The 21,860-nt window shown below is 43.5% G+C and overlaps 2 protein-coding genes across 2 annotated transcripts; one reads left to right on the top strand and one right to left on the bottom strand.

The window, feature by feature from the left end:
* Positions 1-475: 475 nt before the first annotated feature.
* Positions 476-9,413, top strand: LOC308120899 (uncharacterized protein). The gene is made up of 2 exons (XM_080481812.1): positions 476-775; positions 2,029-9,413. The coding sequence occupies exon 2, from the start codon at positions 2,153-2,155 to the stop codon at positions 8,348-8,350; it is 6,198 nt and encodes a 2,065-aa protein (XP_080337938.1). The 5' UTR covers positions 476-775; positions 2,029-2,152; the 3' UTR covers positions 8,351-9,413.
* Positions 9,414-11,560: 2,147 nt separating this feature from the next.
* LOC308120879 (bone morphogenetic protein 2) lies at positions 11,561-13,829 on the bottom strand (the record flags this gene model as incomplete). Its single annotated transcript, XM_080481778.1, has 5 exons — positions 11,561-11,985; positions 12,069-12,243; positions 12,457-12,573; positions 13,290-13,429; positions 13,577-13,829. The coding sequence occupies 5 exons, from the start codon at positions 13,827-13,829 to the stop codon at positions 11,561-11,563; spliced, it is 1,110 nt and encodes a 369-aa protein (XP_080337904.1).
* Positions 13,830-21,860: the final 8,031 nt, after the last annotated feature.

Here is a 21,860-nt window from a genome sequence, read left to right as displayed (position 1 = left end):
GCAAGAGCCAAACAAGTCAACAAAATGCCCCCTCCATTTCTATGTAATCTCTCAGCAACAACAGCTGCTCAAACTAGAGTGTCCAGTCAGTCGCACCAGGCCACCACAGGGCCTTGTAAACAGAGCTTGAGCAACTGGGGAGAGTCCAGCTCTTCCACAAAACAATTGTTCAATAGACGTCTGCCTCTCCAGTCTCGCCTTTGGCGACTGGACAGGTAGACTGGATTTATGTGATGCAAATGTGTTGTCACTCTGATTGCCATACTTGTCACCACGTAAAGTTGCCTCCTCCAATCTGTATTATCCCAAACAGATCAATACTCCCTCTGAAGGTATCAGTCAAAAGAAGACCCGTGTGGGAGCCTATCAGGCCTCATCGCTTGCTTACAAAAATAACCAATGACAGCGTCTATTTCATCCTACTGCCCCGTCTTGCCCTGCCACTTGACACCCGCCGGTTATTCCAATGCGAGCCAGCGAGCTGGGACCTCTGTTGCTGCTCAGTTTGGCCACACAGGGTTGCGGGTCTATTTTGGTAGCTCCTGAGTCCGCTATCAGGAGCCTGGCCGCACCAGTGCTTTAGAACACGGGGCTGGAAGCTTGACTCACTTTGGTGAGTTTTCCTTGCTGTACTACTTCTACTTCAGTTTGACCATTTACAAACCAGAATATTTGGTAACCAGGGCTTACCGCACGGGATGTTTGGATTCAGGATTGTTTGACACCAGATTCCGGGTCTGGATCCTCCACTCAGGATGAAAGGTCTATCACAAAGGTGAGGAAATGTTGTGTATTTCTACACTGAACACAGAGAAAGCCCCAAAAAACAGCAGATTACCAGACTTTAACGAGTTTTAAACTAAACATATAAGTTCAAATGTTTGTTCATATTTTTGTTTTGTTACCATGAAATAAAATAATGTATCATTCTATAATGTAGGCTGATTTTCACACTTTTATGAAAGATACTTTCCAGTGATCACAGGGTTATACAGTGTAGTTGGCCCAGTTATTCTAAGGGTATAAATACACAAGCAGATGCTGGGAAAGTACCGCGGTTGCTAACTGATCTCCGGTTATAAGAGCTGGAGGATAGTTGGCCATTAACGTGCCCAGCGAAGCCAACGCATTCTGTAAGTCAAGCTTAAGATACAGTAAAGTCACCCACTTCGAGGTACTTTATCGAATAAATTTGAATTATAATAGGAATATCATGATAACTCATCATGTTGCTTGTTGTAAATGAATCTACGCTTTGTCAATTCAGCTCACGACAATTGACTTCCAAACCAAATTCCATTTTCAAGTAAACTCACAATCAGTCACTAATTTGCGAAATTATCTATATTTACATTTTGTCTCAAGCGACCTCATCTTCTTATAAGGAGAGTGATGTTGTGTGGACGGTGGAAGACTTGAGTTATGTGTCAGTGGCTATGCTCCCAGGTCAGACCATATAAATGGGTTAATGAGCTATTCTAAGACCTCACCCAGATAGCCAGAGTGAGCTACAGTACGGCAGCTGCTGTTGAACTGCACTTCAACTCAAGATGATTTACTTACATTTCCTGTACTTTGTGCTGTAAATGTGCTGGTGAGAAGACTGCTAAACAGCTTGGTAGTTTTTTCATCTCAAACAATTTTCATGTTGGATTCGGTGCAAGCATTCCTAATATAATGCATGGATATCTGCAATGTTTATGTCAGTATTCACTGATCTTCTTCCTCTTGATACTGCAGAAGCTGCTCTCACCAAATGCTTAGTGCTCACAGTTTAAGGCACCACTGCTTAAAATAGCAAAGCACATGGTATGAAGTGTTTGTCAACTGCCTGCACAGTGATGGCATTGTCGGAGGCGGCCCATGTCATGTACAGAAAGGTCATCGACCACAGAGCTTAAAACCATTTACAACGTCAATAAAACAACTTTTTAATTATTTAATTGTACAAATGAGACAATGACAGATTGTGTGACTAAGCACGGTTTGCAAACCAAAACACTGAAACTCTCTGGCTTTCATTTTCAGGACAGTCTCTTCACTGCTCTGACGTTCACCTGAATTGGGAGAAAACTAACGGATCTACTGGATTGCAGCCATAAAGGAGCGGAGAGACTGGTGATGACAAGACTGAGAGGCTCTTGTTGACATCATGAGCTGTGTGGAAAAGCGACACATGAGCCATCGGGTGGGGAGCATGCTCCACCATCGCTTCCCCAATGGATTTACCGACTTGCTCATGGATGAAACCGACCGAGAGGTGAGCACTCTCACCGACCGGGCCTTTCGAAGTCTGTGCGTTGGAGATGACGCCGTTTACAACGATGACTTCTTGTACGGATACTCGCCGTTCAGCTGCCACAAACCTTTGGTCGGGGAGCCTCTGAAAAAGACTCACCACCGGGACTCTAAGAAACACGGGCAAAGTAAGAATGACAAAAGCGACTCCCAGCCGTGGAAACAACAGCAAAGGAAGAATATATCCCAGATGTCTTCATTTCTCAAGGCATTGAGTGCCACGGGGGAAAGCTGTGAGGGGATGTTAATTAAAAATGGAGGTATGAGTGATTCCAATGGGGAATCGTGGGATAAGTCAGCGCTTCGAAGCATCCAAAGGGAGCTATCAGAATTCTCCTCAGATTACCACACCACTCTCACAGATAGAGATTACAAAAACCAACATCGACATCAATCCAGCGATGGTTCATCAAACAAAACCAGAAAAGATGCTGGTCTTCCCTCAGGGAAATCCACAAAGACGAGAAATAGCAAAACCAGCGTTAAACTAAGAAAACTTAACATTAAGAACTTTTTCCTCCACAGTGAGTTCAGTCCTTTTCAGTCATGGACAGATTTTAATCGGTTCCCGTTTGGCCAGGAGGACATCCTTCCAGCAGATAATATCCCCAAATGGTACGATTTGCCATTTTACAAGGAGCTAACTGAGGCACACAGAAAAGACATCCTGGAGAAAGAGGAGTTACAGCCTTGTCAGAAAGCAGCAGTTGAACCATCTCCTCCTCCTCCTCCTCCTCCTCCTCCTCCTCCTCCTCCTCCCTCTGTTTCCTCTCCCCCTAAACCCACCCCTCCCCCTCCACCACCAAAAGTCCTTCCAAAGCCCTCTGCCACTCAGGCTGAGAAGAGGTGCACATCAGAAGGAGGAGATGTAAGTGCTGCCCCCTGGAGGCGAAACAAGTCCAGAGCGACAAGTACTGTACCGGGCAATCTGCCTGGGATGCCACTTCAGGACAACATTTCAAAAACAATGGATGAAAGTTTTCTGTTGATCAAAAAAGAAGGTAAATCGGTGGAGGTGAAAGCAATTGAGGAAGTCAGTTCTTTGGCTTCGACTCCATTTAGCATCTGCCAGCTGATGACCCCTCTTATTCCCTCCCGACAGCCGACAGAAACATCTGAAATCCTCCAAGGAGTCCTCTCTCCTTTGGCGCTCGACCTTCAGCTCAGACCACAATCTGAGGCCAAAGTAACCCCTGAACCTCCAGTCAAGCGGGACAGCTACAAAGCGCTGGCCTCCAGCATCCTCTTTAACCTTAAAGACAACAGGAAACGGGTAAAGAGCCGATACAGCCCACCTAAATTCAAAACTTTAGAGTTGCTCGAGAGCGGTGCCCCATCGCCACAGTCAGATCATGTCAAATACACCCATGCTGGGTCTGAAGGAAATGCTTCGGGCTTAAGTACACCTGCCATTCTGAAAGAAGGGATAACTGTTTTTCGCCCTATTGTGGAACCTGTCTCATCTCCAAATGTTGATCTTACAAAGCCTGATGCTGACAAGCCTCTATCAGATGATTATTTGTTATCAAACCTCTTGCAGACTAAAAAAGACTCTTCAGGCAACAGTGGTCTTGGAGAAGAGAGCCCCATTTCCCCTTTCATGCATTCAAAGAAGAACAAGAGTCCCATGGCTAAAAAACAAAACTACCCGTCTCTAAATCTATACAAGAAAGCAAATCCTGTTGACTATGACACTACTTATCTTCAAGTCCCTCAGAACATCAGTTCTCCTGCACAAAAAGATCCATCACCTAAGACGTATGACGTTTCACCGCTGACACTAAACAAAGATCCTTCTCCAAAAGCACTGCCAACCAGCGCAGGGCTGTCACCAAATACTTTAAATGTCAACAAAGATTGTTCACCTGCAAGATCACCTCGTGTGCTTGAGAAAGAGGGACAGTCATTAGCAGGGAAAACACAGCGGAATGTACCGGACAAAACAAAGTGGCCTGTGAAAGATTCAAAGGAAAAAGACTTTGGAGTACAATCGCCACCCAAGGAAAGAGAGATTAGTGGCCAAACCCTAAGCACGATGGACGTTATCAGAGCAGCAAGGGAGGCGATTAATGCAGCCAAAAGTAAAGTCCGATCAGAAAGCATCAATAAGCCTATGTCAGAAATAAAAGACCTGGAACAAAAAGTAATGGATGAGAATGTTTCAGCAGAATTGTTCAGCAGCAAAGGCGTGTCAATGTGGGAGAGTTCGACACCAGAAAACTATTTTTATCACGACAAGACTGAATCGACTCTGTCTGGCCGGAATAGCAACGTCAAAAAAGAGCCGCCACCAGTTCCAAAGAGAAGTTTTGCCAAGTCTGATATTCAATTTGCGCTAGACAAACAGCAAACAAATGTAGACAGAGTTCCCAATGGTGATGTAGGGGATTCCAAAATAGATTTACCTTTAAATGAAAATAAATCAGTGAAGAAAGCAAGCAAGCACAAGCATTTATTCTCAGCCAGACAGAACAATTACATAAAGCATCAGCGATGTGCCGTGGCGGATGATGTAGGAGAGGACAAGGAAGGTAATTTGAATGGGAACACTGGAATAGAGATGGATGGCGATGTAACGTCACTGAAGGACGTGAGAGATAGTGAGCACATCATTAATGATCTGCTTGAGAAAGCGAGGCTTGGCGATCGCGTTACTGAAAATGCGAAGCACAAACTGGCAGCGATCAATATTGAAGAGGCAAAGGCTAAAAACGATCTGATCTCGAGAGAGCTTCGGAATATCAAGAGAGGTATGTTGTCAATGAGGGGTAGCACGACGTCTAAGAGAGAAATGTTGACCAAGAAAGAGCAGGAGCAGAGCAAGCATGAGGGTTTCTTGAGGTTGGACAGCAACGTCATCGTTAACAAAGCGGTCATAAATGACAACTACGACAAAGCTAAAATGGCCCTGGGAGAAATCATCTCAGAAAGGGAGAAAAGAAAGAATCACTCCACAGAACATGATGAAAATTTTGACGAGAACGTCAGTGAGGAAAGTTATGTAACCAGGATACAGCAAGGCAAAACAGCTTATATTGACTCTATGACTGATGACAGTGACAAACAAAGTGATTTAAAAGATAGATTACTTGATCTGAGAGACCACAATCAAATGAGACAGATTCTGTCACAAACCGAGCCTCGAGTTGGTGAGACTCACCGAGCTGGTGGACGGATCGCCCTTCCTGGCATGAATAAACGAGGGACTGAGCTCGACGGACTCTTCAAAACTAAACCCCAGTCTGTGAACGGCGTTCCCAGCCATGTGACAGCGACACAGATAGGCGATGAGAGTTGTGAATATCCGATGAACGAATCCGATTGCAAGAAGATGGACGTTCCTCCTGTTCCTCCCCGGAGTAAAAAGGGAGGTCGTGGGAGCGGTGAAAGCCTAACGACGGAGAGTGATGCTGTTGATGAAGACGCCGCTAACAAACATAGACAACATGAAGATTGTGGGCGGAGTTTAAACAACACGTGGACGATCTCAGGAATCCAACAACTTGAAGAAGCTCTGCCTAGTCAAAGTGAAGCTGCTTCTTATCATGAAAACTGGAATCCAAAATCCCATGAGGCCAGTCTGAATTCGAGTTACACGCCGTCTGATAGTACACCCTGTTTATCACCGGAGATCAGAGCCAATGAAAACAGGGCGAACACCTTCCAGATTTACAGTCCCACAAGTGAAGCCTCGTCTGAAAACAGCAGTACTAAAGTACAGGAAACATGCAAGGTGAAGAGAAAAGCACCTTTAAAACCAGAGCGCCCCACTACGGCAGAAAACAACCTCCAGACCTCAGGAGCAGACGAGCAAAACATAATGAGCAGAACGGTTGAGGACGTCATGGAAGGAGAAGCTCTCAATGAAGCTCCCAGACACATAATATCCCCTTTGCTGCTTGTCAATGGCCTCAGCATCAATCAGAGCCCGCCTGATCAAGCCAGCTTGTCTTCAAAGTCCTCCTATTTTTCTGTGGAGAGTGCATTGCAAAGAAATGTTGACACGGAGTCCAATGTCTACCACTCGCTGGAGAACCTGACCGGGGAGCTGGAACAGGTCGACGAAGCAGTGCAGAATGCGCCACAAAACCCAAAACGAGACTCGGAAAGAGCCGACCTGGAATATTACTCTTTGAGCGATCACGAAAGTGAGCCTGAAGCTGCGCGACGTCTAATAAGATTGCCACAAAAAGAGCCAGACGTGCCACAAGTAGATACCAGGAATAATTATGATCCAAGTTTAGTTCAAGATGAAAACAGTTCAATGATATCTTCGCTCTCTAATACCTTTTCTCCACCTTTTGGGATCCCTGCTCTATTTAAAGTCAAAGATAACACTTTCACGAATAAATTGAAGAAGACTATGCAACCCTGGTCACCAAGAGGGAGTTTAAGTGGTACAGACATGGTGGAGGAGGAGGAGGGGGAGGAGTCACATCAAGTAAAAGAAAATCCAGAGTTCCGGCTGGTTCATGAAAATCCCAGCGGTACGAGCACTTTAATTCCACCTGAAATCGTTGCACCTGAAGAGATTACATCCAACCCATTCCCACCCCTGCTGGTCTCACCTTCAAATCTCCAGGAAAACACAAAGAACCCCCATGTCGGATGTTTACTCACTGTCCCACAGGAAGAAGATCGATGTTCTGGAGTGAGTCCGCTATCTGAAGGCGCCGAGAGTTTCACAACCAGTGCGGCCGACACGGCCGACGAGATGGCTGTGACGAAGGTTCTCAGTGAACGCTCAGGGTCTACCTGCAGCGGTAACGACAGCCAGACTGGGCTGACCAAGCCGCCGGCCGTCTTGCCCAAATCTGAGAAGGCCGTGTTAAAGGCCATCAAGCTGGCAAACAGAAGGATGAAGAAGGAAGAAGCCCAGAAGTCATCCCAGAAGTCGTCTCCGAGCAGCGGCAAACACAGAGCCGATAAACACAAGAGTGATAAATCTGAGCACAAAAGCAGCAGCAGCAGCGGCAGCGGCGGTAAGAGTGGCAGGAGCGGAGAGAAGAAACACAGGGAGAAAACAGAAGGGAATCGCCATCACGAAGAGAGTCACAGAAATGAGGACCTTCAGAGCAACGAGGAAAACCGTCACCACAACCAGACGGAAATGATCCGCAAGACTCGAAGACAGAGCTACGATTCGATGGTGATCAACAGCCAGCGAGGGGACGGACTCGTCGGCATGGCGTCAGAACGGCAGGGACGCAGCAGCGGCCGGCGCGTTCGGGAGAAGCCTGAGCCGAGACATTACAGCAGTGACCGGATCATTAGTAACGTACCGGTGTACAAAACTCAGGTTGGCGAGCAACCCTCCTCCGACAAGCCCTCCCACCGAACGCAGAGCATCGACAGGTACACGCGGGATAAAACAGAGCGCAGGTTCAGCGCCGACATGTCCGTCAACGAAAAGCTCGACCCTAGGACGCAGCGAATTGAGAAATCCATCATGGATGAATTTCAACAGAGAGGCAGAGCCAGAGACAAGGCCAGCAGAGAAAACCCGCTGAGGAGAAGCCAGAGCATTGACGCCTACAGCATCGAAGTACCACACCCCTCGTCCCTCTCCCGTCAGTCCAGCTACACCAGCCAGCTGTCGCGCCAGTCGAGCATCGAGCACGCCATCATGCAGTCCTTCCCTCTCACCCAACGCAAGCTCCTCCAGGATCCGGACTCAGGGCAGTACTTCTTTGTCGACATGCCCGTGCAAGTTAAGACCAAAACCTTCTTTGATCCTGAAACCGGAAGCTACGTGCAGCTCCCCGTCCAGCCACCGGAAGGCGCCGTTCCTCAGGCCTCCCCCATGGAGGTCTTGAGCCCACCTATGGTTCTTTATCGCGGCTTTGTCCCCGTGCCTCTGTCCCCCATGGCTCAGAAAGCCCACATTCAGGCACCTTGTATGGAAGCAAACGAGTTTGAGCAGAGGCACCTAGAAAGGTCGAGGCAAATGCATTGTAAGGAGGGGCAGCCATATTTAGAGCCCGTGTACGCTCAGCATGACCTCATGTTGGGGGAGTTTATGGGCACTGAGCAGTTGGATTGCCCCAGGTGAAGGGAAGAAAGGTTTAAAATATAATCCACCTTGCCCTAAAGCTCTTTTTTTTCCTCCTCTTCTTGAATATGGGATGTATGTTGCATTCCAGGAGTAAACTTCATGACATTTTTTTCAAGGTTTTTTCCACCGACTTTTACTTCACTGTGGATTTTTAGTTTTGTCACAAAACATCAATTCCAGAGGAAAGCTCCTGGACCTGTGACTCAGCTTTGGCTCTTTGCAGGCTGAATTGTCAAAAATCCGTCAGTCATGATAAAAGAAAATGGTAAAACTACATCATCAGAATGTTTAGATATTTGTTGTTTTCATTTACAGGCTTACATGTTTTCTAATCTCAGATTTTTCATCCTGGCTTTGCTTTCATTGCCTAAAACTTGATTGCGGTGTCAGCTTTATCCGACGATACTGAGGCCTGTTACGGGTTTGTGAAAAATAAGACTAGACAAGAAGGGATGAATCAGAGAATGAATGAGAGTCGGTGAATGTGAAGGATTTCTGTAAGATAACGTGTCATTTTCGAGAAAGAGAAAAAAGGACATGGGTGATCCATGTACATAATGTATTTAAGTGTAAACAGAGGAGGGTAAGCCTGGATGTATAATGTTTATCTCTTGTAAATGCCGACGGGTTGGTAAATACTACAGTGGAGTTTGGTTTCCACTCCTTTTCAGGTATTGTGGCTTTTGTTTTGTTTCCTGCAAAATACAGTTTGCAGTTGTTTTAGAAATACTTGAACCCAATTGGCAATTAACTTAAAAAAAAACAACAAAAAAAAAACTGCATAGAATTCAATCGGTCAATGCAACTAAATATGAGAATGATTTTGCATGCAAGAAAGTAAAATTGCACCTGATGAATGTGTTTGATACGTCACAGCTTGAACTGGCATAAATGCAGGTTGTTGTTTGTTTGTTTTTTTCTAAATATGCAGAGGTCATGAAGAGAGGATTGGTTTTGCAAGTTTGTTGCATTGGCCTTTTTTTTAAAAACTAGAATCAAGCAGTGCTGTCTTGTGTCTGTGATCCATTCCAATAAAGACGACTGTTGTTTAACAGAATGTTACTAGAGTTACTGCTCTTTTTTTTTATTTCGTAAGAATTAGAACACCAAAGGCAGGAAGTCCTGAATTACACACTTCCATATTGCTGTAAACATATTGGGATACTCTACCTTTATGCATTTAACTTTAATCATAATGAAGTCCAATTTACATCACATTATTTAGTTGCTTCTAATGAGTACACCCATGATTTGATTAATAATCAAACCTCATTCAAACCAGAATTGAATTATTATTTCTAACATTCTGAAAAATTTAACACTATTTGTGTTTGAATAAAAACAGTCTGCCCTTGTAACCTCCAGTAAGAAAATACGACATGATAACATCTGTCTCAAAACATAAGTGAATTCTAAATAGAATCTATCAGAATGTGATTGACACATAATTATATTTCGGTCATTTAATGTATGTTATTGGGAGAGCCGCATAGAAAGAGTGCAGGCTTGCAAATGCAGGGTGGTAGTTTTCCTTTTTTTACTACAGCTCCACACTGCCACCTGCTGATCACATCCAGTCATAACAGCAATAAAAAAGGAAACCAAAACTTGTCTTCTTGCTTTTTAACTTACCTGTTGTTATCCAAACAGTTAAATCCACAAAGTGCTGAAACTTTTACTAAGAGGTAGAATGTGTATCGATTCACGAGCAGCATATCAAACTTTGCAGTCTCATGTAAGTTTTGGTGAATTTATTCACGTGTCACCACATCAAATACAGTACATACACAGTATACGTTTACACAAGAAAGTTAAATAAAGCTTTTAGTCTGGAACCAAAAGTAATGCTGGATAATTGTACCGGGCCAAATTGAAAATAGCTGACGGGATACAGTTTGGTCACCTCTGATGTACCTGCTCAACCAGGACACACCGTGCAATGAGACAGTGTCCTGGTTGAGCAGGTACATCAGAGGTGACCAAACTCTGATGTACCTCTGATGTACCTCAGAGTTTGGTCACCTCTGATGTACCTGCTCAACCAGGACACTGTACCTGCTCAACCAGGACACCGTGCAATGAGACAGTGTCCACACTAAACTATTCTCATAGAAGTAGAACCTTGAGGGGAAACTGCTTTTGTGGATTTATTAACAGAGCCATCACACGATTTAAAAAAAAAAACACTGATTAAATTAAAACATTAGTCCACCCAGGCTTCTTATGAGGTGAGTTGGTGTGAAAACCGTTGTGAAATGTGACCCTAAGAATGTTTTCAATTTCTGCTGTCAGGCTTGAGTCCACCTTCACATCCTTGTTGGGTCAGTATATTGTTATATTGTTGTGTCACATAAAATCACTTCAAAAGCTGACTTTTCATTCATAACTATGGGTTTTAAAGGTTACCACAAACGACTCAATGAGTAATAAATCATAACATTCCTATATTCTGTAGTATTTCATTCCCTGACAAGTGGTGAGGAGACACTCTTGAGGTGTACGTCCCCTCATATTATACAATCTGACATGCTGTCATATTTATCAGTAGCATATTTAGAGTTGCTGTTTTTGACAATAAACAGCAAAGAAAACGTCGGGTTGTGAGGCAGTCAGCATTGCCGCCCACAGTGAGACAGCTGGACTGTTTTTTTGGTTTGTTTTTCTTTCTTATTTAGAAGTAATGGTTGGACCAAATATAGTTTGTACTTTAAATATTACAAAAATAACTATAATAACTGCAATCTGAGTCTGGATCTCCTGTTGCCAGTTGGGGGTCATCCAATAGAAGAGGCTGAAGCACATCAGCAAAGATTCAGAAGCGAACACCATCAAACGTTCAGTTTTTTTATAATCTGAAAACAAATGAAATACTAGTCAACTGGTGCGTTAATAATTACGAGCCCACGATGCAACTTCACAGTGGTGATGATCTGAGGGGTTGCATGGCAGGTTCAGATCCAGGCCAGGAAATTTGTGTGAGAGTTTGCATGTTCTTCCTCTACAAACGTGACTTTTCTGAAGGCGCCTCAATATTATCCCGAAGTCAAAAAATTAAACTGCCTCCAGGTCCACGTTTAGTAGTTCTGCAACCATTCTGTTTGAAAGTAGTCTTCATAAAGTGGGTATTATCGACGAATGGACTAACAACAAACCATTAAGACATGCAAACATACATGGTTTTAATCAACAGGGGAAGTTCCTTCATTGTCATTGACAGCTGCAGCTCACCGCCACCATGTCATCGTACTGCTTGAGAACCACGTTCTCGTCGTCATCGAAGTACAACAGACTGATGGACTCCAGTCTATCGGGCACGCAGCATGGCGGCTCCACCACGTCGCCGGACAGCCTGAGCGCGTGCATGATGGAGAGCACCGTGGCGTGGTTTGAGGCCGTGAGGCCGCCGCCCAGGGGGAACGGGCAGGAGCCCCGGCAGTGGTTGGCGTTGTAGCCGCGGGGGGAGATGATCCAGCCCGACCAGCCAATCTCGTCGAAGTCCACGTAAAGGGGAACCCGCCGGCAGGACGGGGGCTCCCTGTTGGATGAGAAACCCAAAGATGAACGACGTCTTCTGCTGCGACGGTCATGCGGGCTGAGCTGGGCCGCTGCTGCTGCTGCAGGTTGGGTCTGTCCTGTTGGGAGATTGTGGTAAAATGTCACAGGTTCACATCCAGCAGAAGCAACACACACAACAACACAACTCTCCCGATCGTACCCAAGAACGTTTGATGTGATGCTGCACTTCTTCCATCATCTGAAAATATGACCAGGTAGGCGTTTTTGTCCGACTGATCTTGGTTCTGCTGAGACGAGTCCTTCCAGTTCCCGAAAGGATCTGAGGTCACGACGAGTATCTCATTGCTCTGGTTGTTCTGGATCCACTTCGACACCTTCAAATCAAAGAGAGATCAGATTGAATATGCCCGACTCAACACTAATCTGCATTGCTACATCATCTGCTTTACCCAAAATGTTTAAACGAGGGATATAGCTAATACTTATCATATAAAAAATTAAAAAAAAAAAAGTGGTATCACTGCATACCCAGTTTAAAGTACACAAGAAAATGCAAACAAATACAAAATGTCGACAGAGTTTCTCACAATTTGAGTGACATTGAAGACTTCCCATTCTTGTGTGTACAAGGGGACCCGTCTGGAGGTGATGAGGTTTCCAGGCTGTGGGTCTACTTGGCTGTCAGGCACTTCAAACACGTCCACCTGGATGGTTTCAAACACACACAGATGTTGGTTCTTTAAGCTTTTGAAAATCCTTTCCTCATAATGTTGTGGTTATTACATAGGGAGAGACTGAAGGAGGAACTACTAATCTTGGTATATGGTCAAGGTACACCAAAATATTCTGTCAAATGGATGAAAATATGTGCATAAAAATAAAAAAAAGTAACACCAGAGGAAAAAATTTTTTTTTTTACTCTGGAATTAGTTCAATATCTATAGCAGGGGTGTCAAACACAGTTTAGTTCAGGGACCACATAGAGCCCAATTTTAGAGTAAATGTGATGAAAATGTCTATATTTTCACAAATCCCACTCCAGCAGCATGCCTTTGAGGCTATTGCTAGTTGGCCACACCAGATTTTGAAAAACTGGAGTCAGTAGTTCATCCACCTTATTAATGAATGAAACCAGTAGTTAGGCTACACAGGTGTTATCCAAAGGGTTTCATTAGTTATGAAGCCCTGTGTATGTTTCTCACTATTATTCTTTTCATTGACAAATAGCTATTGCATTATCGACCTAATTAAACTGTAATTCATTTCAAAAGGGTAGTTGAGATGCGTTCCCACCGCTGGAGTCCAAGTTATTACTAGTTATTAATTCCTTATAATGACCTCATTGCAGGTCCTCGTTTTCTCACTAAACGTGGCTCACACCGAAATAAACTAACTGCAGTCCACGACAAAAGCGGTTTACCTTATAGAAATGGAAGAAGTGCGACTTTCCGAGGAAAAACTTTTGTTTCTTTCTAAACCAGCGGAACTCTGCTCTGATCACTCTCTCCTCTTTGTCGAAGGAAGACAAGTTGAAGAAGTGAAATCTCGTTCCAGCGTGACCTAAAGAAACATGTTATGATTTCCATAAAAAAAATAAAAAAAACCCACAAAAAAACAAAAAAAAAAAAAGAGAAATGGTGTGTATTCGTGCGTAATAGCGCATTTGGGATCGTTTTACGCACGATATTTCGCACCGCTTCTACTCACCTTTATCCTCAAAGCTCCGCACCACGTTCCCATTTAAAATCTCCTTCTGGGTTTTCGGGGTCCCGTTTGATACCGACACCGTGTTAAAGAGATCCACCATGAACTGAGGGGCCTTCTTGCCGGGAGCCACCGCGGGACGTCTGAGCAGCGCGTCTGGCTCCTTCGGGGACTCCTGCGGGATCCGCAGCTGGGAGACGCATCTCAGCGGCACAGCCAGCAGGAGGCAAAGGCGCAGACGAGCTCCTGCTGCCATATCAACGAGCCGGGGCGGAGTGAGGCTCCGCACCTGCCGGGCGGTGGCACATAAAGGCCGCCCCCGGTGACAAGCTGCCCCCACATATCCAGCAAATACCAAGAAATGATTAAGCCGTGATTAATGGACGGATCCAGAAGAAGCCCGAGGGAAGGTGTGAACGCCTACGGCGGATAGATACAAAGGTCAAGAATACATGACGGACCCACCCTGATTGATTTGGTCTTATATTTGTATGTCAGAGTTCGGCTTTGACATTGTTTCAGAAAGTAGAGGTAATATGAGGCTCTATATCAGGGGTGTCAAACATAAGGCCCGTGAGCCAGAACAGGCTTGCAAGAATTTTTAAGTTTTTCATGACACTATTTTACCGGTCCAACACTCAAGATTAAACTAGGCTGTATGTGACCCCTGACCTAAAATGGTTTTGACACCCCTGGATTTAGTCGTGATTAATGGATTAGAAAACACTGAAAGAAAGTGTGAACAACAATGGAGTCAGCTAGAACGCTGAAGAGTACATGACTGACCCACCCTCATTTCAGCCCTGTCAGTTTGACTTGAACATTATTTTAGAAAGTAGATTGAATATAACATCTTTATCAAACAAATGATCTGACATACAAATCCACAAAAAGTGCCATTTAACTTTGGTTTTCTTCCATAAAATTGCCTGAAAGTTACTTGGATCTTTTCATATGCTTTTCATAAATCAAATAAACTGTCAATATTTGTGATATTGTGTGGTTTAACTAAACTTTAACATATTGTGATTTTCTATCAACTTGTGTGCCTCTTACAACATAAGAATTTCGACATTTTCTCCTTTTTTTCCTCATTCAAAATTTGCTTAAATTTTATTTCAATGAGGTTTATTATACCAAACATATGTGTAATATTGTTCAATATAGAGGTTTTTGCCCATTTGAGTGCGTTTACAGATACTATCATTTTATTTTTGTAAGAAAAGACCTTGAAAGAGCTGGCAGTTCAAATTTAACTTCATAATAGTTGAACAGAACACTGCGGAAACCAAATGTCTAATTTAAAGAGTGTGCAGATTAGTATTTTTCATGTTTTATTCTGCACAGATGTCTAAAGCAACTTCAGTCCTGCACAAAACTACAGAACACACAATGAATTGATTTGTTTTAAAACTTTAAAGTCCAGTTTGATTACTTGATCTCGCCGTTATCTATGAAAAGAAAAACACAAAAACAAATTATTGCATGACTGATAAAGAAAATTAAGCATTGAACTCAATATTTCAGCTAATCTTTGACATATTCACAACTGATTTCATAACATTTAATTCCCATTAATATAAGTGACATGGAAACAAGTAATTCTAATTTCTTTAGTATGTTACTGAAGCAACTTCGAGCCTTCATAGGTTTGAGCATGGCCGAGTTTCGAAATAAACGTCAACATTTTAAAAAGGAGTTTTTTTTCCTTGCCTGAAGTCATAAAAGAGGGATTCAAATCGCAAAAACTTTAGTATTTGAAAATGTAAAAAGTTTTAGGCGCAAGTCCCATATTTGGTTTTTATTTACACAAATTGTACAAATCGTGAAGACGACGCAGCGATTACAACTTATTTTTCATGTCAGGAAACAGGAAGAATGATCATTCTATTAAAATGTATTATTTCATCCTCTGTTTTAGGAACAAACCATGTCTGATTATGACTTTACACCGCTGTAATGGCCATCAATTAGAGGCCCACCAAATCAAGTTAGATCATTATGATGTCTTGTCGCCGACGCCCCTCCCCGTGTGTTCCTGGGCCTGATTGTCTGTTATCAGCACGAGGCCAGTTGCCAGAGAGCAAACGAATAACGGAGCTGTGACGCACGTGACGCGCACTTTCAAAGCTGCCTGTCCCCCCCCACCACCACCACCACCACCCTCCGATCGGGTCGCCATCTCTCCCTCCCACTGCTTAAACAGTGACTCACTTCGCATCATGCTGAAATGTTTATTCGCCCGTCAAGGTCTGATCCCAGATGATCTCCAATCAATCAGGAAGGCTGGGATCATCCCCTCTGATTAACACAGTCCCCCACCCCCCACCCTCCTCCACCTTATCGTTAATCAAATTCATGGTGATTAAACAGGAATGCTAATCGCCTCATTTAGTGGCCCATTACTTTGTTTTAAAGCCACATTGTGAAAGCACCCTGCCCTTTCAGTGGCCACACAGTCAGATAACCCTCTGATTGATTCTTGCTGTAAAGAGTGTCAACAAGACACCATGAGATCAAAACCATGATTAGGTTAGCCGGAGCACAACTTGTGCTTTATGCTGACTCGTTGTCGTCTTTTATTGTGAAAGGGTAAACCCGGCACTTTACGTGGAATATACTCTGATTAAGAGCCGCATTAAAGCGAAACCACGACAATAACATTGATTATCTGGTCACGGTGACACGCCGCCAGGAGAAATGTCACGCAGCAGACGGATGGTCGGGACGCCAGGAGGCTGCACGATGGCCGTCAGTCGATGTTGCGAAGAGGCAGGCAGCTCAAAAAGGAGGAGTCTGGGTGGAGTTGGTCGAGTAAAAGAGAAGCCTGAGATGTCCCGGATGAAGTTCATAGGGAAAGTCTTAACCTGTTGAGTGAACCTCCTGTTTTTTTCTGCAGCATACATGTCGTTCATCCTGGGAAAACAGGGAACAAGGTCCGACACTGCTGGCACACGCTTGGCTGGAGAACCCGAGTCTTTATCGGGAACGTAAACACATTTGGGAACCGGACGAACAATGATGACAGGATGCCTTCACACACACACACACACACACACACACACACACACACACACACACACACACACACACACACACACACACACACACACACACACACACACACACACACACACACACACACACACACACACACACACACACACACACACACACACACACACGTTAATGTGGTTGTTCATGGACTTCTAAGTTCTCCTAAATCTTGCCGCAGACCACAAACACACGTTTCATATCAGTGTGTCGGAGACGTGTCGGATCCACTTCACAATGATGGTTCCTGTTCACCCCCAGAGGTCTCCAATGAGATATCACAACAGTGGCTGTGATCTTCAAATTTAAACATAATAATGTTTGAGGTTCTTTCAGGGGAAGGAAACGAAAGCTTGAGTAAAAGGAGTCTGACTCCCATGAAAGCCCACAGCATGGCCCGATACGAGACAGCTGGTGGGTGTGGGATGTCCTCCGGTGTTTACACTGACCGTGTGCCGATTCCCGATAGGCTTAAAGGGAAGCCCTCTGACGTAGATGTTCTCAGGGGAGACCACGGCGTGCCACATTGGACCTGACTGATTACAAGTGTGCACTGAAGGCTAAAATGAAGCTGGAAGCCAGTCTGTGGGTCCGACTATCAGTTTGAAGACGTATAAACCACTTATTTTCAATAAATACATGAAATGTATCGAGAGTAGAAGTTGTTGGGTCACGCATTGACACTTGATTAACATTCACTTGTACGTTGAGCCTTTAACTCCATTTTTTACTTATTTTGGTTTGTATGTTATTTCTAAACTAAACAAACTTTTGATTGGAAATCAATAGGAGAATCAATAAAGAATTGAAGCGTTACGAGTTTTGCCCCACAGTCGAAACAGGCATGTGAGATTGCTGCAACTCAGACAGCATGCAGTGGATTAGAGTGACAAACAAACGTGTCTTTCCCTCAGCACTAAGGTTACAAATTTTTCCTTTGGCCAGCTCCCTCTGGCCGAAGACAACTTCTGCACTGCCGTGTGCTGCGCATGCGTGTTCCAGTTCGCTCATGACTATCAGTCATATTTTAATCATATTTAGCTTGTAACCTCGCTACTGCACGAGCGTCCCAGCTCGTTAAAATGTCGGAGTGCAGGCTTTTACGTGATGCACCTGAACGCATCACGAACAGCGGTCAGCTCCTGTAGTTAAAACCGGACCAACATCGCGCTCGGACAAAAACTCTTTTATTACTGAAAAAGTTCAGAGAAATTTATTTCTGAAAGCACTGGAGGCGAGAAATAAACTGCAGTTGAAAAGTTTAAATGCCGCATCACAGACGTGTGGCTGCTGCGAGGGGCGTTGCCTGCGAGTTCGGCAGCTTCTTATCGGAGTATGAACCAGTGACGTGCAGTCAGGGGAGGCAGGTGAGGCAGTGCCTCACCTGCAATCATGGAAAGAAAAAAAATGTAAAAAGAAAAAAATTAATTAAATTGTTATATGTATCCAGTGATTATACTATAAAGTTATTTTCCATTTAACTTCACCAGTTTTAGATTATTTTTATTCAAAATCGCTGAATTTTCACATTTACCGTTCAAATACTGAGAAGAGACTTGCGGTGAGGCAGCAGCCAGCTGAGCCTCACCATGGATTGCGCAATGACTCGGCTAACTGCTGGCCTGCTGTGCAGTGAGACCGTATTGCTATCTCTCTGTATGTCGCTATTAAAATGTTCAAACACTTTTGCTATATGAATTATATTATAAATTTCCATAGTTTAGTTAACTGAGGTATATAATGTACAGTGTATTTTGTCAACAACTGTATGTGTGTAACGTGTTTCTTGTGCTGAGCAATCATAAAACGGCTGCGAAGACGCACTGGGTGAGGCACGCAGTTCTCCTGCCTCATGGTAGAGGGCGCTAGTGATCCCAGGGATCCTTCTTGCGACTCCTCGGCTGCAGAATAAATGACAACAAGCTACAGTTAGCAAGTCAAGTGCAGCGGCAGCGATCGTTTATTTTTTATTTTTTAGCTGCGCATGGACTTCATTTATAAGTAAAGGTAAGACCATAATAACGTTTTTTTTTATTAAATGTGCTTTTTTGTGTGCTACAGTTTGTATGTGTAAAGAATGTTGGTATGAGCTTTTAAACATAACCCGTTAACTGCTGCCAATCAAATGGTGAATAAGATACTCTTTAGGGTTCATATGTTTGTAAATCTGACTGATGAAGTCAGTGCCTCACCAGCCATGAACCTCACCGCACGTCACTGGTATGAACAGTCCTGCAGAAAAAGCTTTTTTTTCAGCAGCTGGCTGACGTCACTGCCGAATTTTCTTCTTGTTCTTATGGGTTCAAAAAGGGAGTATGAAGAGGCCTTTAACAGTTGCTCATGGTCCTTTTATCCGCCGGCTCCTGATTGGCCAATCGGGCAGAGTTCTGATCAGCTCACAGGTGATTTCAATCTCTCTTCCAATGGAGCTTAGAAACAACACAAAACTATTGAAATATTTCAATTTTTCACCCATTTTATGCACAAGATAATATTATTTCTTTCCAAAATATACAATGCAATAACCTTGCAAAACTTTTCTTTAAACAACTTTTATACGTTTTCTTTGTGACTTTTTTCCACTGTGGAAGGTCTCGCTTTGCAGATCGGACCGGTTTCATGCCACTGGTCTGATGTTTGAGTAGCAGTTGGTGTGAATGTGACTGATTAGTACTGACCTTTTTTTTTTGGTCCAGGTCAAACAATTCACCCCATCATGAAATGCACATGAATGCACTGGTCTGAGTTGAACAGCAGATGGCGCTATTGACTTGGGTATAGCAACACAAGAACCCTGCTGTTTAATCCGACAAAGGTTAGACGAGATCTTTGAACAACACTTTAAGTTTCTGACTGAAAGTTCAAGAAGACTCTGGTTTTTAGATTTGGACTCACTTTGAAGGATTCTGTGATCCGGCAAAGTCTCCTATCGTCTCAATCGATGAATTCACTCATTAATCTTCACGTTTCGTGTTTTCTGAACGGTACATCACTACATTGCGTTACCCAGGGCTGCCTGGCTCCACATCTGACAAGTGTGCCCATGTGTTAATGACTCTGTCCCGTGTTAAATACGTCTACCGAGGCAATTAGAGACACATGGAAGGCATTTGCTCCGAGCGCTGGCCACTGCTGCAGCTCTGGTCGAATGAATAATGAAGAGCAATACAGTCACGGTGAAAGTGGAAACATATGACAAGGGTGTCGAAGTCAGCCACCATGTAACGTGACTTCATTTTTTTTTTTTAGAGGGGGTGGGGGGGGGGGGGGGGGGGGGGGGGGTGTCTTACTGTCACCTCTGATGACAAACAAACAGGATCTACTGTATTTATTAGTGTTTGAAATCTCAGTGTCATAGAATTAAAAAAAAAAAAAAAGTCTCTTTGTGCTTGTTGAGTTATCTGCTATACTATCCACAGTAGACTGAGGCCCTGTTTACTTGACGTTTCCAGTGAAAACACATCTTCATTTCAGAAAAGTTTCAAAATTTTCTGGGCAATGTTTTCATGCACGCCAGGCCACGAGCAGGGGCCATTGTTTGTTTTCTGTACGGACGCCACACATACGCGTGCAAGAGAACAATACTCTATAAACAGTAACAACGGGAGTACATCGGTATGTGCAGACGACGAAGCTGGATTGCTGTTGCAGGTGACTCTCGACTATAAAACCACCAAGTCCCAGGAGAATAGGAACTGGGAGTCGTGACGTTCTGAATAAATGAGTAAAACTTGCCATAAGAGAACTTCTAATATTTTGACGTAGAGCCTTTTGGCAGCAACAGTAATTTTTAGCACCTATTTTAATAAAAGGCAAGAAGTGAACGTGATTTACTCAACATTGATGTGTTTGTAAACACATCAATGCTAAAAATGCTAAAATCCTCAGCCCATTAGGGCTGAGGATTTTAGCAAGTTTGACTGAGACTCATTTTCTCATGTCTAAGATGATCAGAGGATTCAGGATCCTGAAACTGCAGCTCTTGTTGGATGTTCCTGGTCTGCAGTGAACGGCAGTGAACCAGCAACCAAAATGTATTTATGGTAGAGATAGAGGGCTGGCACACATGGTTCAATACAACCGACCAACCTAGATCAGACTCTTGCAGTAGAGCGACGTTGTTCTGACAGAAGGATGTCACAATAGAAAGTCATGGTTAATGACAAACCCAGTAAATATCCACTTTTTCCTTCAGACAAAAAGAAATTCTGACTCTCAGATTCAGATTCATGGATTTAACGTAAGCGCCGGACGGGACGTCTTCCCGAAGATAGATATGCTGGGATCATGAGCCCAAACCGTGAGTGAAATCTGTATCTGCAGGAAATGAACATGGTTTTCTTCGACAGTGTTTCCTGATTTATTATGCAGGAGCTGACCCGAACTGCCTCGTTGAACTGAAGAAGCCAAAAGTCTCAGCCAGTGCGAGAGCGTGAGCCGGAATGCTGATACGCTCTGGCCGTTAAGTCGCCAAGTGTTTCCTAAACGTAGTCGGCGCCATCGCTCTCTCAAGTCATGAAACTGGAGGCCAAAATGCCATCGTCATTTAGAAATCCCGTGTAACTCTTTAGGGTGTAAGACCTGAGCGAGATACAAAGTAATGTGATGATAAAATGGAGGATTTCTATTGTTTTGTGGTTCAATGTAGGATAACAATTAATAGCCATTAATGGGAATTAAACTCGTGTAGCAGGTAGTAGATCAAGCTTAGCAATAGTTTCCTCTGCCTCACAAAATATACAGTACATTTAAGTTGTAGGGGTTCAGTCAAATGCTCCTCGCTACACTAGTGATTCTCAACAGGTTCACTGTAATTGTAAAATTTTAGCTTAAAATATTACAACAAATCTAAATCCATGTTTGGTGTTGCAGTTGAAGATGACGGCAGCATCGAAATGTTCAGTAAAAGAATAAGAGCTTTTTCTTTTTTTTTAAATGATTTTTTTTCATTTCCTTATCATACTTGTGAATAGATGTGAAGTGAACAACTTTACAACACCAACAAATTATAAATAAATTAATAAAAAAAACTAAATACCACAAGATACGACTCCTGTAAATGAGGGAATAAATCATACATGGTAATAACTTATAAATACAACAGTCATCACCAAACAATTTAAACACAATAACTCTCTACATAAGCTACATTTTCACTATGCAATCGAAATATACAAAAACTGAACAAAATAAAGTACAAAAGGACTTATTTGACATTTTCATCTGCAGTAAT

The sequence above is a fragment of the Lipophrys pholis genome (assembly GCF_963383615.2).
Source record: "Lipophrys pholis genome assembly, chromosome: 1".
NCBI lineage: Eukaryota > Metazoa > Chordata > Actinopteri > Blenniiformes > Blenniidae > Lipophrys > Lipophrys pholis.
The sequence above is the reverse complement of the archived record's forward strand: the minus strand, read 5'-3'. Positions and strand labels throughout refer to the sequence as shown.

Coding starts and splice junctions, on each gene's coding strand:
- LOC308120899 (XM_080481812.1), top strand. CDS start 2,153: ATGAGCTGTGTGGAAAAGCGACACATGAGCCATCGGGTGGGGAGCATG.